Source organism: Cyprinodon tularosa, unplaced genomic scaffold (assembly GCF_016077235.1).
Source record: "Cyprinodon tularosa strain WSP-4 unplaced genomic scaffold, ASM1607723v1 ctg483, whole genome shotgun sequence".
Classification (NCBI taxonomy): Eukaryota; Metazoa; Chordata; class Actinopteri; order Cyprinodontiformes; family Cyprinodontidae; genus Cyprinodon; species Cyprinodon tularosa.
In genome coordinates this window covers 135,001-157,926 of record NW_024039211.1, presented here as the reverse complement: position 1 = coordinate 157,926, position 22,926 = coordinate 135,001, and the positions used below count along the sequence as shown (strand labels likewise).

At 36.3% G+C, this 22,926-nt stretch overlaps 1 protein-coding gene across 2 annotated transcripts; it reads left to right on the top strand.

Annotated features, from left to right (window-relative positions):
- Positions 1-243: 243 nt before the first annotated feature.
- On the top strand, positions 244-12,477 carry cdc42se1 (CDC42 small effector 1). 2 transcript variants are annotated; one of them, XM_038302169.1, is made up of 4 exons: positions 244-602; positions 8,394-8,495; positions 10,091-10,162; positions 12,290-12,477. In XM_038302169.1, the coding sequence occupies exons 1-3, from the start codon at positions 453-455 to the stop codon at positions 10,157-10,159; spliced, it is 321 nt and encodes a 106-aa protein (XP_038158097.1). In that variant the 5' UTR covers positions 244-452; the 3' UTR covers positions 10,160-10,162; positions 12,290-12,477. The 2 variants fall into 2 exon arrangements, with proteins under 2 accessions (XP_038158097.1, XP_038158096.1); XM_038302168.1 differs by having other exon boundaries at positions 8,391-8,495.
- Positions 12,478-22,926: the final 10,449 nt, after the last annotated feature.

Genomic DNA, 22,926 nt, shown 5'->3' with positions numbered 1-22,926 from the left:
TTGAAGGGCTAATAATATAATAAATGAAAGGAAAAACGGTCCGCCTGATTGCCAAAGATGACCTTATGCAACCAGCGAATAGGGCATCTATGCACTTCCTTTATGTGAAGATAAACACAGTGTGGACTGGAATGATATGATTGCATGTTTATGTTTTAGGATGAAAAATGAAAAGTTTTTAAAGAAAGGATCTATGTTTTAGAAACCTTTTTTGGTAACCTGTCCTTTTTCCTGTTTCCACAGATATAAGCTGCACATCTTCACTTGTCAGTTTGGATTTTAAAGTTTGAACTTTTTTGTTAATCGTGAGGATCATCCAGCAGAAGAAGTTTGTGGATATCCAGATTTTTATTTTTTCCTTTTTTTTTTTTTTTTTTTTTTATCCCCAGTCTGAGGGGTTTACTTTGGGTTTGACCCTTTGACTGTCTACATTTGTGTGGCTTTTTGTCTGGATGCCCCAGGATTACCCACAGGCTGCAGTTCCTTCTCGGGCCTGCAGGGCGGCAGCAGAGACGAACGGCCGGCCGCTGGACAGGCAGACCGTCGGGATGAGTGACTTCTGGCATAAGATGGGCTGCTGTGTGGTAGCCAAACCCCCTCCGGTGAGACACCTGCACCATTATTCACTCTATTCCATACGTGACTACACTGTTCAGTATGAAGATGCTCTGGGAAAATCCAGTTTCATAACTAATGCAAATCTTTGTAGAAAATTCCAAATCTAGCCTTTTCTGGTGGAAAAAAAACACACACAAAAAAACACACAGATAACCTAAAGATAAAACTTTGGAAAAGTGTGGATGTACAGCTATGGTTAGAAGTGTACATACATGTTTTTTGTAGGCATTAATGTCATGTTTAACTTGGGCTTTTGTTTAAATGCGCTTCCTCCAAGGTGGAATTATTTTATTATAGTCATATAACCAGTTATTTAATATTTTATGGACCTATTTTGTGCAAAAAAATGTAATTTATTGCAGATTTTCCCAGATCTATGCACAACGTGAATCATGTGGACAGAGATAACAATATAGAGTAGATGAAGCTCCAGTTAAATGTCCCTCAGCAGGCTTTATTATGGCCTGATCATTTTTTATCCCTCAGCAACATTTTGGCACACAATTGGTGTGATATTTCAACACTCTTCTTTTGTAATTTGTAGATTTCTTTTTGAGGTTTCATGCATTTTTTTTCTCACAAGTTTTCAATAGTTTGAGGTCAAGTCTTTTGGAGGAAACATGATTTCAGCCTCCTTCCCATACTAAGATCCATTTTAATGTTTTTTTTGGTTTCATGGTTTTGTGGAAACACCAAACCGTATTCAAGTTACAGCAATCTGGCTCTTGATTTACGATTAAATTAAGTATTTTTCTCTAGGATGGTGAAGAGTGTTTTCCGGGTTTGAAGTCTTATAGTGATTCCCTCAAAGATAACTTTTATAATTGATGTAAAAAAAAAAAATGTTATAAAAGGCATATGACTTGGTCAGCAACTTTTAAATCTCTGCTGATGGAAACTGGCTTCCTTGCAGAAACAGATACCAGTGTTTCCAGCCTTGTGGAAGACTTGAGCTCTGGTGGTTACTGGTTTCTTCTGGGTTTTTCCTGAGTTACTTTTCTATCATCTGGGCTTGATATTTTAGTTCATTGTCCAACAGTGACACATAGAAATCCATCTATTTATTTTCTACAATCATGTTTTCTGATGCAACCATTCCCTAGGGCGACCCTGCTGCTTATCTAGTGGACAACAAAATGAAACAAACTTATACCTATAAGGGCAGATTAAAAGAACCAATCTAGCTAACAGTCATCTATATGGACTTGCCTTATGTAACCTTTGCTGCTAAATCTACCACTGTGCAGTAAACTGAAATATGTCCATGAATTTCAATCAATTTAAGTTTTATTCCTTTACTTTTTACTATTATTTTACTATGCCCCTTGGGGTATGTAAATATTCCACCTAAACTGTAATATTTAACAGGCCAATTAGGTTTGTGATTAACTGAGTCAGTGCGAGTCCCTGAACCGACGCCACATGTACCCTCCTGTGCAGGTTTAGGGCAGCCAGCAGACACGGTGTACACTTCAGGGAGGAAGTTCTGCTCTGTGGTGTTTCTCTCCAGAGACCTCCTCCCTCCTTCCTCCGCATATATTTATAGTTTTCTGTTTGTTCCATTGTACCACCGCAACAATACACCTTTAACAAACACACTTGGATCTACGGCAGTGACTTCACTCTTTCTCTTTGAGGCTCTTTACTGTAAACCTGCAGCAAAGTATTTTATACATTATCAGTCATCAGACAAAACAGATGTTACTCAGTATTTTTTTTGTGTGTATCTGGACTATTTTTAACTACTTTTAAATAAAATTGCTGAGGTGCATATCTTTTCTTAACACGTTTAAAGTTTTTCCTCTTTTTAGTCTCTGTGTTACCTTTGTGTTTCAGCTTGTGTATTTCTACCTCTTCTTTTTATATCCCTATTTTTAGTGTCTATAATGATTTTTTTTCTGTTTTCTACACATTTATTTTAATAACGGATGAATTTTATTTTGTTTTTGCAACCCTTTCTAAATTATTTGCTTCTATTCTTATTTAATTTCACCTTTTAACAGCTTAATATGTGTCTTAGCAACATTGGATGCTCTCATATTACGGAATATACATTCATCCGCACAGTGACGTGTAGTAAGCCGTTTTTTTCATCCTCTGCTTACCGTGAAGGGTTCTTCTGATGGAGGTCTGGGAGCAGCTGATGGATCAGTTGCATATGTCTACTTTTATTTTGAAATTCCAGCTTGTTCTTGTTTGAAGTTGGTGAATCATGTTACATGATGATGATAGTTGGGATGAAAAAGACAGAGTTGTTTATCGGCCCAACACAAAGGTTGCCAGGAGCACCCCCCCCTCCCCCCCTCCCCATTTTATTCAGTAATTACAGCAGACTCAGGGTTGCGTAACATAAACTGCTTGAGGATTAGATTAGACCTCAGCTTCTTGTATCTTAAAGCGTTCTGCTGTCATTAAGATCTGGCAGTTTTAGCCGTGTTTCAAAAAAATGACCACAAGTAAATCTAAAACAGAAAGCTACAAAAAATCAAGGAAAAAGTAAGCAGAGTTTATGTAACGGTTGCCTCTGACTCAATAGTTGGAATCCTGTTTTATCAAAACTAATCTGCTGCTGTTTAAGAATCCCCCCCCCCCGCCCACCCACACACACAGTATACTGCTGACATGCTCAGCTGAAATTAAAATTCAAACTCCTTCCAGTTTGTCCATCAGTGCTGCCCAGTTGCTTTTTATAAATTACGGTTGCCATGACGGCAGCTGTAGTTGTGGAGGAGGATGTGTGTAGGTCGAGCAATGAGTCACTCCCAGCTGGTTGAACATTGGATGCCGGCATGCCCATGCAGTGTGTGGTCTCACTCGAGCTTCATCTTAAAATGTTTTTTCTATAGTGGATATATTAGGTAATGATATTAAAACAACTGTTATGATAGGGATCTAAACCCCCATCAGGCTGGACTTTCTTAGATGGCAGCTACATTTACTTCCACATATAATGTGGAAGGTTTGTGATATATTTTTCATAGTTTGCTTCAAATTTATAGAGATTTCAACCAAACCTGGGCCAAGAATTTCATCCCAGGTATCACCTTGTTTAAGTTTGCTTCTGGACACATTATTCACCTACCTTGATCCGAAAACAAGGCGAATGCATAAAGGTTACTAAAGTAAATGGAATAACACTGGAATAGTATGACTTGTGTGCTGCATTCAAGCATCACCCACCTCATTTGTTCATTTCCACTGAACCTGCAGGATAAGGCAATAAAAAAAATAAAATAAAAACACCACTGCATCTCAAAACAGGACCTATAAAGAATACAATATAAATAACCTTTATAGTTCCTCAGTGGAAGAAGTTACTTGCACCAGCAGCAAATCGAAACACCAATGCAGGTGGTTTTTGTTTCAACAAAACAAAAATGTGCATGCAGTAGACGATATTCTAATAGCACATATTTATATATATCACTATATAATTTAATTCAATATAAATGATATGACTTTTAAATACTTTTTAAATACAGTATTTATTTTTTTGTGAGTATTTTGGATACACATTACAGTCCATGATAACAGCATTTGTCACTAATATTTATGTAGTTTTGTCTTTTTGTTTTTTTAAAGCAAATATTTCTAAAATGTTAAGTTGTAGGAGTTTTACAAACATGGCAAAATAACTGTAGTTTGTACAGGCACTTGTGTGGGCATTATTGGCAGTCTTTCTGAGTTTTTTTTTATATGTTGATACAGAAATTATATCACATCAACTGAAATAAAGAAATGTATTGCGATATAAGTTTTTGGCCATATCCTCCAGCCTTAGCATGCAGTATGGGCAAACATACAAAGAAAGGTACTAGACAGAACAAAAAACAAATAAATGAGCCGATTAGCAAGATTACCTTTTTATGCATAAAAACACAAACTGACTTTATACAGGAATTAGAAAAAAAAGATTTATAAAAACAACAGATATACATACCTATTAAGATTTAATCTACTCTTGTCTACTTTCAATGTTTCTTTTAATTAGGGCTGCAACTAACGATTATTTTAAAAATCGATGAATCGGCCGATTATTTTTTCGATTAATCGATGAATCGGACACAAAATATTTTTTTTATATTAACCTCTTTATTCCAAAATAAACATTTTAGACAGAACAAACAAGCACACACGTACAGGTTTCTCATTAACTGTACTGGTGCAATATGAAAAATAAATGTTTGTGTTAAAACTATGCAAACTTACATGAGAAATGTAGCTGTACATCCACAAAATATAGGATACTTTGTTTCATAAAGCGCAAAAAAAGACATTTTTGTTTTTAAAAGCCCCTAAGGGGTTCAAACAATAGGCCCCCCCCACTTCAACAAATGAGTTTTTTTTAGACTAGAAGAGTTCTGCCTTTTAAGACAGGAAAGTATAGCAGTTAAAGTTGCTACTTGAGAAAATACTAAACCATAGAGATAAAAATAGCCCTGTGATTCAAATTATAAATTGTATTTGGAATAAAAATGAGAGAACTAGGGGTGCTAAAAAACACATCCTCCAAAGACAGATATTTACATGGGAATGTGGCAGATAATTAATGGACATATTACTGATCTTGCTGGATTTTATTCTGCTTTACTTCCATAAATTGCAGGATCTTCTTTACTTTATCTTTGCCAGAAGATTTAAACTTTAAAAGCCTTGCCCTCATAATTTGCAAATTTATTTATTTATAAAGAAAATATAAACGCTGCTTAAGCTAATTCAAATGAAATTAAAAGTAAAATAAGAAGCCAACCTTATCACTGTCTGTAACCTACTAACAAGCTAAGGAAAGCATCAGATGAGCTACCTGTAACTTACGTTTCCCCACTTTAAAATGAAACAAACATGGTTACTCATCCTGCTGATGAGCTATCTTCACTGCCATTGAAGGCTCCAACGTGTTTTCTTTTCAGGTGCTGCGTCATAACAGTGGTGCTTCCGTGCCATGCTCATTTGTTTTTTACAAAAGTTGCATGTTACGACTTTTTTCACTTTACAAAGCGCAGGCTTTTTTAATTATTGTGATCAATTTGCGCCGTCAATCCCGGGGCATGCGCGCTTCATTTGCAGTCTGGACGCTGAGGGTAAACTCCTCACTAAAATCCTGCGGCTCGGACTGCACGCTGAGAGGGATTCTGTGGGAGAGGGAGAAAGGCGTTGGGATGGGGGAGGCGCCCCACGGCAGCAGCTGCCGCTGGAGGACAAGAGTAGGAACGATACATGCTTTCACGTAAGAGTCTCCAAAAGCCGCCAGTGACACCGTAAAAAGTCGCCAGATTTGTCGCTAGTTGCTTTTTAAAAAAATAGTCGCTGGAGGGGTCTGAAAAGTCGCTGAGTTGGCAACACTGCAACTGCGGCGCTGACTCGCTCCGCCATATTTTTTTTTCTTCCCCGGGATGACGGCGGCGGCGGATGACGCATTAATCGCGCGACACAACTAATCGATGATTAAATTCGTTGCCAACGCTTTTAAAAGTCGATTTTTATCGATTTTATCGATTCGTTGTTGCAGCCCTACTTTTAATTAACTGTCACTTTTTGTATGTTTATGGTTATTTTGATCTCTGTATGATGGTATACGTCAACATTATTTTTTAAGCACATTTAACAGATACTTATATATTCAGAGATGCAGTTAGTTGATTTTTTGGACCTGGTGTGATGTTCTCCACGCTTTTAGTTCCAGTGAGGATGCAGGCAGCAGCATTTTGTATCAGCTGCAGCTGTCTGATTTCTTATAAGAAATCTATATTGCATTTGTCACAAATCCGGATCAAAATCCCAAACATGTCTTTGAGAACTACTCCAAAATGATGGGTTTTAAAACACAATGTACACAATAATGGAACACATTTCCACCCAACCATCAGTTTTAGTTTATAACGACTTCACCCCTGTTTGTATCAACCTGCCTCAGTAGGCCCTTTATTCAGTCATTGAATGCATGGTGAGATGCACTTTCAGTCCCATTGTTTGCTCTTGTCATTAGCAACACCAGTTTTATTGCTCTGGTGTGAATGCTTCACTAGAGAACAACAAATTGTATAGCTAATTAATCGAAATTTTCTCACACATGGAGCTCTTGGTTTTTAAACACATCTGCAAATTCCGTTTAATTACCGACTGCAAAGAAAGGCCTTTTTACTGTCCTAGAGCTTTGAAGACACCATTTCAGTAATCAACTCTTCTAAAAATGACTCGTCCTTTGGTCCAAAATCTATTCCATCAGTCATGTTTTCACTCAACAGAACAAAATCTTGCCACATCCATGTATTGATTTCTTCTATGAATTTACCTAGAGCTTTAAAGGGTTTATAGTCACGTGGCGACTTCTTAATGTACAGATGAGTGTCGTCTGCATAGTTATGGTAGCTTATGTTGTATTTTTTATATAAGTTAGAGGAGGCAAATAGAAATTGAATGGGTCCCTAACATTGACCCTTGTGGAACACCACATGTGATTTTTATGGTACCTGATGTAAACTTAGTTAGGACACAAAACAATCGTGTTTTCAATTTGTTTTTTTTTGGCTTTTTTTGTATCTCAGTGGTGTCTTAATGTTTTGCTATATGGGTGGAATCCCTGAACCCTATGATAATTTTACGGTTCAATTATTTAGTCTTAGCTGTATAATAAATACAAAATATCATATTCAAATTAAAATAGTCAGATTTGTTTGCAGAAAACAATCTAAAGCAGAATGGGCCTGGACCTGTTAGCCTAACTAAAAAAAACAAACATATTTATAAAAAAAAATAAATAAATTGGTTTTATGTATTCTTGGTCTATTTTCTTCTGTCTGTTCCTCAGCAGTAAGAACAAGATATGGCTCTATCTTTTTTGCATTTTTTTTTCATCTCTTTATTAATTTTTTTAAAACCTCTAATTTTTTTTAACTTTTTTTTCACTTGAATTTCTTCCATAGTAATAACACAGCGGTTTCAAATCAGTGCAATAGCCGTATTAAAAAACTGTTTTCTTCTTATTAGTTTGAAAGCTGCAGCTCCTCTCATTCCTACACTCTAGGTTCCCTCTGATCTTTAAGGTCTGTCATCTTAGTCGTGTTCACCCATCGCTTTTAGATCTGCTCTGTTACATAAAGGCTTTGAATAATCCAGAGCATAAGCCTCTTAAATCACATCTAAATGGTTTTTATTGTGGTTTGGATGTGTTTCCACACAGCGGGGTTTACTGGACTATGGGAGCCAAACTAGGTTTTAATGAGGGGTTTCATTGGCTGATTCCCAGGGCTCTGACTGTCCCTGAATGCACCGAAGAAGCTGACCCCTGAAGAAACCTTTAATTAAACCCTGATTTCAGGTGTCAGTAGTTTCCTAATATGACATCCGTTGTAATTAATTATTTGATGCGTGTTTTCTATCATAGAGGCTAAACTTGCAGGTTCCTCTGGTGATTTTCCCCTGTTTCTCCCTCTGTTGCGTCATTTTTTTTGTTCCTACATGATTCACTGGGGTGATTTGAGACTGGGAGAATGTGAACGTGTGGAGACACATCAGAGACAGACCATCAGAGGAACAAAAGAGATGCTTAAGAAAGACCTTAACTGTTTCTTCACCAGCATAGTCACATTAAGACGCATCTTTTTTTTGCAATTCATTTGACAAGTGATATATGAGGGGAATAAAGATGGCTAAAGCAACAGGTGACCATCTATTGCTATAAAATCATGTTTAATTTCACCAGCGACCTTCGTCATCTGGGTCCACTGATAAGGAGAGAAGAGCAAGTGAATAATCTGTCTGTTTCTGCCTAGAAGAAAAAGAGGAGGAAGATCGACCGCAGCATGATCGGAGAGCCAACAAACTTTATCCACCTCACGCATATCGGCTCTTCAGAGATGGGAGATGGTTTGCAGCCGGTGAGACAGCACTAAACTTTAATCTTTAATTCTAAGGCATTACTTTAATTTGTTCTGTTTAGTGACCGTCTACCAGGACAGAAAGTAAAAAGTGAAGATCTGCAGCTTCTTAGCAGACAGAGATGACCAGGCTTCAGTCCAACATGAGGACAGAGAGGCTCTGTGTGTGTGTCAGGAAGTGTCTTGTGGCACTGCATCCTTCCTGCTTCTATTTTCGCTTTACTGTCTTACAACTGCCATGTGGAAAGCACTCTGGGAGCCACTGAGGTCTTTCTAGAGCAGCCCGAAGATTGTGCCTCGGTCTTCCTTTTTTTAATAACCCATTGCGTATGAAGCGATGCAACCATAAATCAAGAAGCGACTGAGGTTTTCCAGCTGTAGCTTATTTAGGTGATAAAATATTCAGAATCAATGTGGTTTCAGAAGATGAACCTTTTCTAAATGTATTTCAGGCTGAAGAGAATTAAAGTTTTGGCTTATAACAATATACAGTGGATTGATTGTCTCACAGGGATAGATGTGTATCTTTGAATAACACCAAATTTCTGATTATATAATGATCAGTTCATCAAAGTAATATATGACAGTATAATGCACTAAGAGTTGTGTGACGTAAACACATGATATCACTTCCCCTGTCTGGCCTGAGTCAGCAGGGAGTCTTCCTTCTGTGTGAGATCACAGGGTAAATATGTGTGGATACGTTTCTACTCACCTCTTCCTTTCCCTCTTTTCTTTTGAGGCCCATGAACATTGCAAGGCAAACAAGATCATTGTTGCACGTGGGAAGAAAGTTCATTTTGAGAAATTCATGCCCTATATCGGTGTTTCCCAACCTTTTTTGACTCGTGAACCCCTTTTCTCATTTTGTCTTACCATGAGTACCCCTCTCAGTCAAAAATACTGATGATTGTCCACGGGGTTTATACAGGAATAAGTATCTCTAATTTAATGCTTTTTATTTGCTCTTTTAATTCTCTTAGAGATTATTTTAATGCCATCATCAAGTAAACATGACTCTCATATATATATATATATATATATATATATATATATATATATATATATATATATATATTAGCCTTTTCTCCACCTCTGGCTTCTTTACCGAACATACGGCTTCACGATCAACCGGAAGCAGTTCCGCGCAAATATATCACAATATAATACATCTGATGAAATTGTTTTTAGAAACTTTTTTTTTTTTTTTTATAAAGCATTTTAAATGCCATGATAATAATCCCATTTAATTAATTTTAATGTAAATTAAGGCCTTAATAAAAAGAAATTACAATTTAATGAGTTTTAATGATTTTTAATGACCCATGGAAACCCTGGTCCAAAAATGGACATTCAATAACTGATTATAAAACAAAGACTATTTTACTTAAGTCTCTTTATGCCTAGAATTTTACATTCTAAGTATCAATAAATCAATGTTTTCCTAAGCTGCTTATGGAACTGTTTCCTCTAGTAAACATAATGACCCAATGTTGTTTTAAATCTGTAAGTCTTCGTTCCTGTAAAGATTTTTTTACTGTGCTTTGTTGTGGCTTGTATTCCATGACTTAATCCTTTGTTTTTCCTTTGAACAGTCAGGGTCTGTTCAAGAGCAGATGAGGTCCAAAGGCCCGAACATGAACTGCAGAAACAGCCTGTTATAGCCGGTAAGCACAACAAACACTGTTCTTAGAAATAATATATTTCTTCTGACCCTGATTGACCCTAAACCTGACCACAGCCGTGTCACTGTCCAGCCAAAAAGTTTTTTTTCCTCTATCTCATTTAGATAAAAAAATAATAAAAAAAAAATATATATATATACTGTACATATATTGGCTTTAGTTAGAGCTGAACAGTAATCTGTATTAGATAGTATTTTTGACTCATCCATCTACTCAATCCACAGTTTCATCAATTATTCTCCTGTTTTGTAGAATTCAGGCTCAAATATACAAAGAGTTATTATTATTATTTGTTTATATGTTCAATAGAAACAGGGTGCAGTAAAAATAACCTGATGTGCTGCCTAGAACATCAACGTTTTATAATTTAGATCAAACTGGTATGGTATCTGTTGCTCTGCTATAGAACCAATTGTTGTTCCTTTTTCAACACAACCTACCGGTAGTATTACATCTGCACCACTGCAAGCCATTATAGGAAGTTAGATTTGTATAACGTCCATGAACCATTGCTTTGAAATTGTCACGTATTCTAAGTACTCTGAAAATATCACACAATCTATTTTATTTTGCATCACTGCTTTCTAAAAGGACAGAAGTTAAAGAAAAACACAAAGAGAAGCAGAAACAGACATTTGAAAGCTTTAAACCACCAGCAGCGAACTGTTTTAAAAGCAACATAAATGCATGTCTTAAAAGCTGTTAGGTATATGTGTTGTGTAGCTTTGAGGAATTACATGGTGCTCAGGAGTTATATTCGGAAAAAATACAAACAACAGAAAAACAAACCAGCACTGTCCAGTCTTGAAGAGGCTGTACTAAATCATATGCACAGAAGTTGTCAGGTTTCTGTTACTTATAGCTTAATTGTGGAAAACATTTTTTACCCCATATTTGACCCCGTCCCTTTTGCACTGCTTCAACAACAATAACCCTGACCTCTGCATTAAGTGTGGTCTAGAGGAGGGCACAGTATATCACTGCCTGTAGACCTGCCCTAAAATTAGGGAATAATGGGAAAAGGTAATAGAACGAGTCTCTGACTACAGCTGTATAAGATTACCCGTCCGTTCTAAGTTGTTCATTGTCAGACTTGTCCCAACAGAATTAAGATTGACGAATGCTGAGGAAAAGATGGTGTATATGTGCTAATTACAAGCTACATACTGCATTGCTATCTCATGGAAAGCAATGTTTTTCAACGTGTGGTTCAAGACCCTGTCTAACACTCTGGCCATGAAAAAATCTATGTTGCTAAACATGTATTTTTGATCTGTGTTGTTGTTAAAGTTTGAAAACTTTATAAATAAAATTTAAAAAAAGAATGCTTTGATATATGGAAGCTATGAGGTGCAAATGCCCTGCAAATACATACAGTACTGCAAGACAAACTGTAAAGAATGCAACAAATGAATGTCACTAGACCAGAACCTAACCCAAGACATAAACGGGATGCCCAACCAGATCTTATTTGGAGGAAAGAAAGAAAATCTGTGTTTACTTTATATTAACTGTACTCACTTAATTTCTCGGAGCATCACGTTTTTGTCTTTACTTAAACACATAACAGTCTCAATTAGAGTTGCTTATGTATATGTATATGTTTTGTGTGAGTGCTAGTATCATTTATGTGTTTGCAGCACATTTTGAAATAAAAGTCCTCATGATAAAAAAAACAACAAAAACAAACATGTACCACTGATGTAGAAAGAAAAACACAAAACTACAAAAGCCTAATTTTCTATTATCGGCTGTTTATGTGTTACCACACTTCGAGAGCTGGGTTGCTACTTTTTAGTAAAGCCTTTATTAAAAGTTATGGAGCAGATTTTGTTGAAGAGTTACTGATTTGAGAAGAGAATTAAAAACTGGATAAAATGTTTTGATATATAAATGTTGCTTTAGTATTGGCATATGTAATCCATTATGTTAAAAGCCTCCTCTGGTGACTGTTTATAGTATATATGCATTTATAGTACATCAGCTGTTGGACACCTTGAGCAGTAATGTAATCTTAATCTATGAATGTAAGGAATTATATTATCTTACCTGTATACTGATTCAGATTATTTCTTACCCATTGTGTCCCTTTTGCTTAATATGTTCCAGGATTGTATTAAATTGACTCTGACCAGCTGACTGACCTCCTCCGCACTCTGAACCTCTGAGCCTGTCCTCCAACACCCCGCTGATGGCTTCACTCACCTCACTGACGACTGTTAAAGTGTCGCTCAACAAATGTTGCACCCTTTGTGACCTTCACTTCAGATTGTCTAAACAAATGTTAAAAAAAAATATTTATATATATATATATATTTCTTTTTCACTCTGGTCCAATCTGAAACTAGCAAGCCAAACGAGAACGATACAGATGTCTTCTGAAGTGATCCTGTTTAATCCAGGATCTCAGATTCCTATAGCTGTCTTCACTGTTAGATTATAAAAGTAAAAATTCCCTGTAAAGACTTAGAGATGTTAATTCCTGAAAATATCTCCCATCAGTATTAATTAGACAAAGAGCTGGCACCACTTGTTCGAGTATACTTTACTGCAGTACTGTAAACTGAGTTACCGTAAAATGAAAATCTGATTTGTACAATAAGAAGAGGATTTAAATGCATGTATTAGAATGCTTTGCTTCTTGGAAGCTTCTCGGATGGATCTTCATTTTCTGATGTTTTATTCTGCTTAACTCAGCATCCCGCCTCTGTGTTTGTTTGTTTTTCCTTCTGTTCCCTAACTATTTAACTTCACTGGGTGTCTCATGGCATCGTTGGATTTTATTTCCCAGAATGCTTCACTTTGGCCATCCCCTGCTGCTGATGCTCAATGATGACAGAGGCTTATTTTAAGAAGACAGGAAAGTCCCATGAATCCTTCCTGCTACACTGGACTGGAGTGTATGTGTGTTGGGGGGGGGGGGGTTTGCGTTTTTTTTAGCCAGTATATTTCTAGTGTTTTAATACATTTCATGCTGCATTTGGTAGAGGATTTATAGTTTGTCTGCTTTACAGTGTGAATGCTTGACCTGAAAGGAAAGTTATTTGTAATTGTATTATCTTTTTGGGGGGATTTACTGTGTAACATCTTCAGAATTTATCCAGCTCATTTCCTTGGTTTCCTGCTTATCTTGTTTTGCTTGTTAAATTTTTTTATTTTATTTTTGAGATTTAAATCTATATTTGGATAAAGTCAAAGGTTCTGTGTTTCAGTTTTTTGAGCAAAAGATTTTTAAAAACGTATAGATATTGTGGAACTGAGTAATATTTTAATGACCGCTGAGCTCTGATATTTACATTAGATCATTTTTTTTTAAAGAAAGTCTATAAAAAAATTTAAGTTTTTTTTTCTTTCTTTTTTGGTTTTTTGGTTGATTTGATTTTAATTCCAGCACTTTGTAAGAAATAAATCTTGTGCAGTGCCAAATAACTGTATAGACCCTTTGGAGCAAGTATTTTTTGAATAATTCAATTTCTAATGTAAATACTTTATTTTATACTTTTGAATTTGTACCTACTGTACATTACGTTCCAAATTGATCATCAGTGAGCTATGTAACACACCATAAAAACACTGAGAACAAGAAAATATGTATATGTCCACTGATTTTTATGTCTCTAAATTTGTTACATTATCAAATTATTAAATATTCAGATATTTAACAGGGATGAAAGTGCAGACTTGTGTTGTAAATTACATATTTGGTATTTTTTTGTTTCTTATCCAACATTGTTTTGATTAAGCCAAGCAGATATGTCAAAGTAAACATTTTATAATGATAATTCCACTTTAAAGAAATAGTGAGAAAAAACTGTTCTAATATTTTTTTGCAATTAAATTATATTGAAATTGAAAAATACACTGAAGCTAATGATAGCAACGCAGCATATGTTTGCTATCGAAAATTGGTGGTTTTTCTTCCCCTGTAAAGAATTGCTTTACAAGTACAGGAAAAATTTGGTAAAATGTAAATAATTAGAATAATTAATCATTGGTGCAAATTTAACATTCCAGAACTATGGACATATGAATAGTAACTGGTAATAGAAAATAAAAAAAATAATATTTAGAGAGGAAGGAACCTATTAAAGAACGTTTAAACAGTAGAAATGCTTAAATAAATGACAGGTGCATTACTAAAGGATTACAGAAATAAAAGAATAATACCGCTAAACAGTAAAATATTACTCCATTTGAGCAAAAGATAGCATTAGCACTTCAGTGGAACTGCTAATGAACATTTTGTGGTTTCAATATTCGCTTAATTTTCGCTTAATGTATTCACTTTTCTAAAGAAATATGGGCCGATCTACAGAGGGTGTTTGATAATTTCATATTAATATGCTGAGATGCAGCACAGCTAGTTGTTAGGGGCGGTACACCTGACTTTTTTTTTCTGGTATTGCATTTTAATACATGACAAATGTGCTCTGCCTCTCTGAAACTGAATTTCTGTTTAATGCTTATCATCCCTGTTCTCATATCGGCTTAAATTTCAACTCCAATGTTCAGTCAAATATAATACATTTTTCTCCAGTGGGAACAAAGATAATCAATTAGCTACAGCTAAAGCAAACCCTGATTTCATTTTAAACTATTTTGCCCAGTTGAGCTTCCGGATGTATGAAAACAATGTTAACCTAAACTGTCAACCTGTGTGTTTAAACCAAATAAAAAAACCCAGATCAGCTGTGAGACCATTTACAATGACATGATATGTTTGAAGGGTTTCTGTCAGGTTTTCTTAAAGCCCAGAAGCAGAGCTGGAAGTAAAGTTATATTCAAAGATAAACCTAAACATGTCCTGTTTAATTTGAAACCTTTCCTCCTAGTATCACTTGAATATTTGAATGTTGGAGGGATCAAATGTTTAAATCATATTTGTATAATAGGTTCTATTGCATTAATGATGACGATGCTTCCTCACACTTCATTAGATAAGGCAAGGCAAATTTATTTGTATAGCACAATTCAGTACAAAGACAATGCAAAGTGCTTTACATGATTAAAATATAGGAAAATAAAACAGAATCAAAACAAGTAGGGGAAAGAATATATAAAATAAAACAAAAAATGTAGAAACAAAAAAGAACATTAAAAACAGTTGGACTAAAGAAAATAAAAAGTTGAACAAATGTTATGAAATGCATTAGGGTCTGGTTCTTTGGCTATTACCCAAAAACTGTATATCAATGTTTCTACTAAGCAAACTAATAGACATCATTGGACATGTTTTCTTTGCTATTATGTAAAACAGGGATGTTCAGATTAATTCCGGCTTGCATTAAAGCTGATGTGAGTGCTGCAGCACAGTTAGCTGCTATATATTGTAATTTTCTGCAGTTTTTAGACAATATGCTGGAATTCTTTTAGATTTAGATTATTTTTTATTTTGATTTAAACACATGGGAGCCATTAAGTCGCATAATAAGTGGTTGCTTACTAGTAAAATTGGTGTCTCCGAGAGTATTATTTAAATTTTTCATGAGTGTTGAAATTCTTTGAATTCTGAGTTGAAATAAGAACCAAAGCAAAAATAAATGCATTTGCATCTAACATAATGAATACTAGACATACACTTTGGGAAATCCCAGGGCTGCATGGAAACAGATGAGTCATGGTGTTGCCCTCTTTCTGCTGTAGTCATAGAGAACATCCATTTCCTCCCTGTGGTTATCATTAAAAATGCTGGAATTTCTGTTTAAGGGAAAATCAGAGCTGTAGTTTCAGGTCATAATACTGTTTATACGCAAGAGTCTTTTTATTGTATTAGTTCATTAAGGGCTAATTTAGGCTTTTTATTGACTACCCAACAATTCTAATTAAGATTTTTTTACTCAAAACTATGTGTTTTGACTGACTTGGAAGTTTCTAATAGATTTTTTTACTGAAATATTCAAAGTTCATGGCTTGGATGCTCAAAATTATGCAAAACAATAGTTGAGCTACTTGCTTCTGTGTAACAGAGCTTTATGAACAACTCTGGGCCCATTTGGACGCTACATGTTTGTAGACTTTCCTTTCTCCAGGCGTGGAGATCTAATGGACAAAAAGTTCTCACATTTATGTTGACCTTTTGTCACCTTCTCCGTTTCTTCTCATCTTTTTTGTGGAAAGTCTAACCTGTTCTCTGGCTGACGAAGTATAGTTCCTTTTGTTTATCTCAACCACAGTTTCTCCCTTCCTCTTCCTCATCCTGCTTGATTCCCATCTACGCTTAGAGTCCAACAACACTGGAAAACACTTTTCCTTCAAACTCACCTTTATGTAGGAGCAAAAATCCGATGTCTATCTCTTTTGTGGCAACATCAACTATCCCTGTATTTTTGTTGTTTTGTAAGGTAGTTCTTTTTCAGTTCCTGTATTATTTTCTGAATATATGTCACAAACCATTGCTGTATTCATGTATAATCTATAAAATACTGATCAAAAAGCTTTATGTGGATCTAAGATTCCAGAACAAATTTGAATAAAACTGCTTGTACTCAATATATGTCGAAAGTCGTTCCAGTGACAGTCTGAGATTTGAGGAACAAACTGAAACATGTCTTAATCCTCTTTGAGATGTGCAGCTGAAAGTCTGAGATCTGAAAGAGTCATGGTTTAAAGTTTACAACCCAATCTGGTGTAGAACATGAGATTTCCATCTGGATTTAATGTTTCTTTATAAACTCAGCAAAGCTTAATAAACAATGTGGAACCCATTATAACAAAGGTTTTTTTTTTTATCTTAAGCTTTAAGATAAATTTGTTGGGATGTGATGCAATTGCTGTTTACAATTTTCAACTGTTGGTTTAGTTTATCATCGATGAGAAAAACAATTTCCCCCTAATTGCTTGAAATGTCTTTGCCTCCATGTGCAGTGAAAGCATTTATTTTTTGTTATGAGTGGGGGATTCATGCGTGACTGATGATAAATGTTTGTGTTTGCAGTTTGGGTTTTGTTATGTAACCTGATCCTCCATGGCAGGAACAGACCTACAGACTGACTCTCTTCTTCTTATGTAATAAGTTTCTCATGGCGGCTGAATAAATCTGCTGTTTTCTCCTCGAGTTCCTGTCCTTCTGTGTGTGGGTGTGTAATCTAAGAGCCTTTTATCATAAGCATGGACATGTTGGAAAGTGAAGACGATAACAGTGATGAACTGCAGGAAAAAAAAAAAAGATAATGTGCTGCTTTTCAATTCTTTACAGTAGACTCAAACTTTCCCCCCAAAATATGAACAAATTTTAAGGAAGGAGAGTTTTCCCAATTAAATAATAAACCGATTTACCTGAACTGCATGCTTCTAAATAGCTCTATAGTTGTAGATATTAAATTTTTGTAAACAACTGCAGAATCATTGACTGCAGAGAACAAGATAAAAGCTGATTTGATCTGAAATTTTTGAATTTTTGTGCATGTTGGACACAAAAATGGATGTTTAACATACCATTTTTTTACCAAAAACTACAAAACGTTAAGAGTAATTTGTTCTTATATAATTCAAACAAAAAAATTCTATGAAGTATTGGAAACTTTAAAAATAAAATTTGCCTAATGTTTTTTTCTGTGTATATCGTGAGTGCAGCCTTTCCTACTACTACATGTTTTGACCCAGTTCAAACAAGGCGTCACACTTCAGGATCACGTTTTATTACAAGCAGCTGCACAGAGACCACAGGGCTGAAATAATGATGGTTAAACTTTGCGTTTCCACAGCAACCTGAGTCCAACACCAAAACGGGGGGGGGAGCAACACGGGTGGAAAAATGAAAGATGTGGTCGCTGCTGGCTTGTTTGGAGCTGAGTGTGTGGGAAACACATGCACTCACTTAACATCCACGATTTTACAGGATCGCCGTGTTCCAGCAGCTAGACTTTATTGCGAAATGACCCTTTGTTTAGGAAATTACTCATTTGGCTGAAAAAAGTAAACATTTGTTTGATAGGTTAAATGTTGAGAAATCCTAAAATGTAACTAATAATGTTGAGCTTCAGATGTAATTAGGTTTGTTGTTTTTTATTTGAGGAAGATGAGGATTGTTAGTTCAATTTCTATGCTTTTAAAGGATGCATTGATTTGCTGGAAGCCTGGTTAATAATAATGATGTCAATCACAAGTCACACCTAAAATGAAAGCTGATCATTCTAATTGTACAGTCGTTCTCCATCCTGCACTTCAGGGCTCACTGTCCTTCATCTTTTAGATGTGTGTTAGGTTAAATAAGAACCAGAGGTGGGTAAAGAACCCAAAAGTTGTCCTCAAGTTGTACCCCATTTAAACCTGGGAACAATTGGCTTATAGTGGCAGTGGGAACAGCTCACTGATGCGTGTCTAACCAGGTCAAATGACACGGCAAGCGACCCCCGTTAAAATAGCCTCGGCTCTAATCAGCATGCTGTGGGAATACCAGTACCAGGTTGACACGATAATTTATGCAATACCATTAGGGTGACCATATTTTGATTTCCTAAAAGGAGGACACTTTGTCCAGCCTCAAGAAGCATTCAGACAGGCTTCTCAGAGGTTAATGAGCATGCTTTATTAAACCTAAATGGCTCACAAATAACTTCTGGGGTAAAACAAAATCTATAACAACCAGTAACAAAATTAAAGCTTTCTTAAAATACATAAATAAAATGAAATGATGTCCTCTTCTACAGGTAAAAGCCAGTAAATTTGAATATTTTGAAAAACTTGATTTATTTCAGTAATTGCATTCAAAAGGTGTAACTTGTACATTATATTTATTCATTGCACACAGACTGATGCATTCAAATGTTTATTTCATTTAATTTTGATGATTTGAAGTGGCAACAAATGAAAATCCAAAATTCCGTGTGTCACAAAATTAGAATATTGTGTAAGGGTTAAATTATGAAGACACCTGGTCCCACAAACTAATCAGCTGATTAACTCACAACACTTGCAAAGGGCTTTAAATGGTCTCTCAGTCCAGTTCTGAAGCCTAAACAAACATGGGGAAGTCTTCAGATTTGACAGCTGTCCAAAAGGCGACCATCGACACATTGCACAAGGAGGGAAAGACACAAAAGGTTATTGCTGAAGAGGCTGGCTGTTCTCAGAGCTCTGTGTCCAAACACATTAATAGAGAGGCAAAGGGAAGGAAAAAACTGTGGTCAGAAAAAGTGTACAAGCGATAGGGGTCACTGCACCCTAGTCAAGATTGTGAAAAAACCCATTCAAAAATGTGGGGGAGATTCACAAGGAGTGGACAGCTGCTGGAGTCAGTGCTTCAAGATCCACCACCAACAGATGCTTGAAAGACATGGGTTTCAACTGCCGCATACCTCGTGTCAAGCCACTGTTGACCAAGAAACAGCGCGAAAAGCGTCTCACCTGGGCTAAGGAAAAAAAGAGCTGGACTGCTGCTGAGTGGTCCAAAGTCATGTTTTCTGACGAAAGCAAATTTTGCATTTCCTTTGGAAATCGAGGTCCCAGAGTCTGGAGGAAGACAGGAGAGGCACAGGATCCATGTTGCCTGAAGTCTAGTGTAAAGTTTCCACCATCAGTGATGGTTTGGGGTGCCATGTCATCTGCTGGTGTCGGTCCACTCTGTTTCCTGAGGTCCAGGGTCAACGCAGCCGTCTACCAGCAAGTTTTAGAGCACTTCATGCTTCCTGCTGCTGACCTGCTCTATGGAGATGGAGATTTCAGGTTCCAACAGGACTTGGCGCCTGCACACAGCGCAAAATCTACCCGTGCCTGGTTTACAGACCATGGTATTTCTGATCTAAATTGGCCAGCCAACTCCCCTGACCTTAGCCCCATAGAAAATCTGTGGGGTATTGTGAAAAGGAAAATGCAGAATGCCAGACCCAAAAACGCAGAAGAGTTGAAGGCCACTATCAGAGCAACCTGGGCTCTCATAACACCTGAGCACTGCCAGGAACTCATCGACTCCACGCCACGCCGCAGTAATGCAGTAATTGAGGCAAAAGGAGCTCCAACCAAGTATTGAGTATTGTACATGCTCATATTTTTCATTTTCATACTTTTCAGTTGGTCAACATTTCTAAAAATCCCTTTTTTGTATTAGCCTTAAGTAATATTCTAATTTTGTGACACACAGAATTTTGGATTTTCATTTGTTGCCACTTCAAATCATCAAAATTAAATGAAATAAACATTTGAATGCATCAGTCTGTGTGCAATGAATAAATATAATGTACAAGTTACACCTTTTGAATGCAATTACTGAAATAAATCAAGTTTTTCAAAATATTCTAATTTACTGGCTTTTACCTGTATCTTCAACAAAGTACCTCTCTAGAGCATCATCTGTTTTCCCAGATCTAATAAAGTACTCAGTCAACTTTGCAGAGTAACTCTCACCTCTCACAGCTTTTTAATGTTTTTTAGAGTCCATGTGAGGTTTAAAATCTCCAGCACTGTTATTAGACACTGAGACATGTGGGGCAGCTTTGCACACGGTGCACTCAGCCTCTCACTTGTCGCAGCAGTTCATCTGTGAAGCTGCAATTTTGTTTTGCCATTTTGTGTCCAATGCTGGTTGCTCTGCTCCCTCTGTAGTACTGTAGTTTTCTGTGCAAAGAGCCAGTCGATTTAATACACATATATAAACAAAACGACAATAAAGTTTGTATAATTATATGATTATGGTCCAATGAAAAACAGTGAAAATCAGAACTTTTCATGAATTTATAATGCCCCTCCGGACGCCCCAGACAGAATGTAAAAAGTAGACATGTCCAGGCAAAAGAGGACGTTTGGTCACCCTAGAGCCCATTTAATGCAATGTATGGATGTCAACACACCGTGCCAGCCACGTCTGATCTAGCTCTATATGTAACAATATGCAAGGAAACTGACCTGGCTTACTTATATATTGTTCTCCATTGCTTTCTCTCCAGATTTCTGTAGCAATGGTGACATCATCAATGTTAACCCAGCATGATGCTGTCATCAGACATGCCACCGCGGGGGGACAGAGGTCACGCAGCCAGCTTTTTTTGCTAATTGGAAGGGAGCGGGTCGACCCATGTTTGAAAAACTGTCAAGGGTTTGGTTGAGGTTGAGGACCCATACGCAGAGGCAGAGAGGCTGAGGCAATTTCTTGTAGTTTAAATCAAAGGAAACAGTTTAACAAAGGCAGGAATCCAAAAAAACAACTAATAATGTAAAACAAACCAGAACTATGGAGACCACTGGGGAAACCAAACATGAGGACATAAATCTAGAAATTACAACAAAACAGCAATTAAACCAATAACACTAGGTAACATGGAGTAAAGTAGTGGGAAAGCGGCTTTACAAACGCGTGCTGAACCGTTAAAATCATCATTTGTCTCCCTTCTCACTGGCAAAAAAAGCTGGTTCTAACCCGCCCACATAAAGGTTTAATGTTTTTAACACGTGTTAACCTAGAATTTTCAGTGAGAAAGAGGCTTGAATTAGCACCACCTTAACCTTTTTTTTTTTAGCAAGTAAAACTTAGTCATCCAAGAAATTACTCAAGTAAGAGTTAAGGTAGTATTTGTTAAAAAGGCTACTCTGGTACAGCGTAATTATTGGATCATAACGTCCAATTAAATGTTTGGGAATGATGCAGTCAGACACACTTTATGAGCAGATTTTCTTATATTAACGAATGAAATACATAACAGATATAAATAATCCCTGTAGAGGAAATCATTTTTCAAATTCATCTTTTTCATTATAAAAAAATCATAAAAAGAGAAGAAAAATTCCACCAATCTGATTTTATTGTATTTTAAGCCGCTCTCTGAAAAGCTGAAGTTACTCACAGCAAACAGAGTAACCAGAAAAAAGTATTAGTGATACTTGACAAGAATTGTACTCAAGGAAAGGGAAAAAAAATAAGTACAGTAAAAATACTTTTTAAAGTACACTTTTCACCATGATTCCCTGGGTCTCTCTTCCACAAAAGGGGATGCAGTCATCCCTGTGTTGGATCCTCCTTGGGCTCCCATGCTCTGTGGGCCCTTTCAAAGGTCTGGGGCTCTGGTCTACCTCATGTCTCCCCATGCCCCTTGGGGGGCAGGTCTGTGATTCCTCACACCCACTTATGAGCATTTTTTGGTGAAACCTTACAAGTGCATTCGCACATACACCCACAGCTGTTTTGATATGGATGTTAAGTAAATAGATAAACCATATAGTTAGCTGTCACTGCCACTAAATATATTTTGCATTAAAACAATTTTATATTACTTTTATTTTAATGACATGTTCATATATACATTTATGGTTTGTACCTTGGATTCTTTTTTGTTTTTTTCCCTCTCTGTCTGCTGGTGTGGAAGCAGACTTTGAGGAAGTTATCTTGTATTACCTTCCTCCGCTTTCATTTAAATACATTCTCTCCCTATTAAGATTTGCACCTCCCCTTTCTCCCTTTTTTCTCTATTTTGTTTTCATTTCATTGTCAATTGCATTTTAAATTATACCCAATTAGACTGTTTTTGCATTTGTCTGTATATATCTAGTGAAGCATTATAGTTAAAGCAACTTGTGAAGGTAAGATGTCCGTACAAAAAATAATCCCAGTACAGTTGGATCCACCTTTTAATCAATCCCTCCTTTTTGAACCTTCTCAACGATTGATGAAGAGCAGGTCTGAACATGAGTAAAAATACAGCAAAAATTCAATACTCTACAAAGGATCTACTGATTTAGACTCTTTATCTCAATGAACATTGTCTTGTTTTCTTGAGAAAAAGAGATGATTCAAGACATTTTTTAGGGCAATGTAAAGT

What these genes read in the sequence shown, in the direction of transcription:
- cdc42se1 (XM_038302168.1), top strand. Translation starts at nt 453, where the DNA reads ATGCCCCAGGATTACCCACAGGCTGCAGTTCCTTCTCGGGCCTGCAGG. An exon ending in TGGTAGCCAAACCCCCTCCG is followed by an intron (nt 603 to 8,390) that starts GTGAGACACCTG and finishes GTTTCTGCCTAG; the next exon opens with AAGAAAAAGAGGAGGAAGAT. An exon ending in TGGGAGATGGTTTGCAGCCG is followed by an intron (nt 8,496 to 10,090) that starts GTGAGACAGCAC and finishes TCCTTTGAACAG; the next exon opens with TCAGGGTCTGTTCAAGAGCA.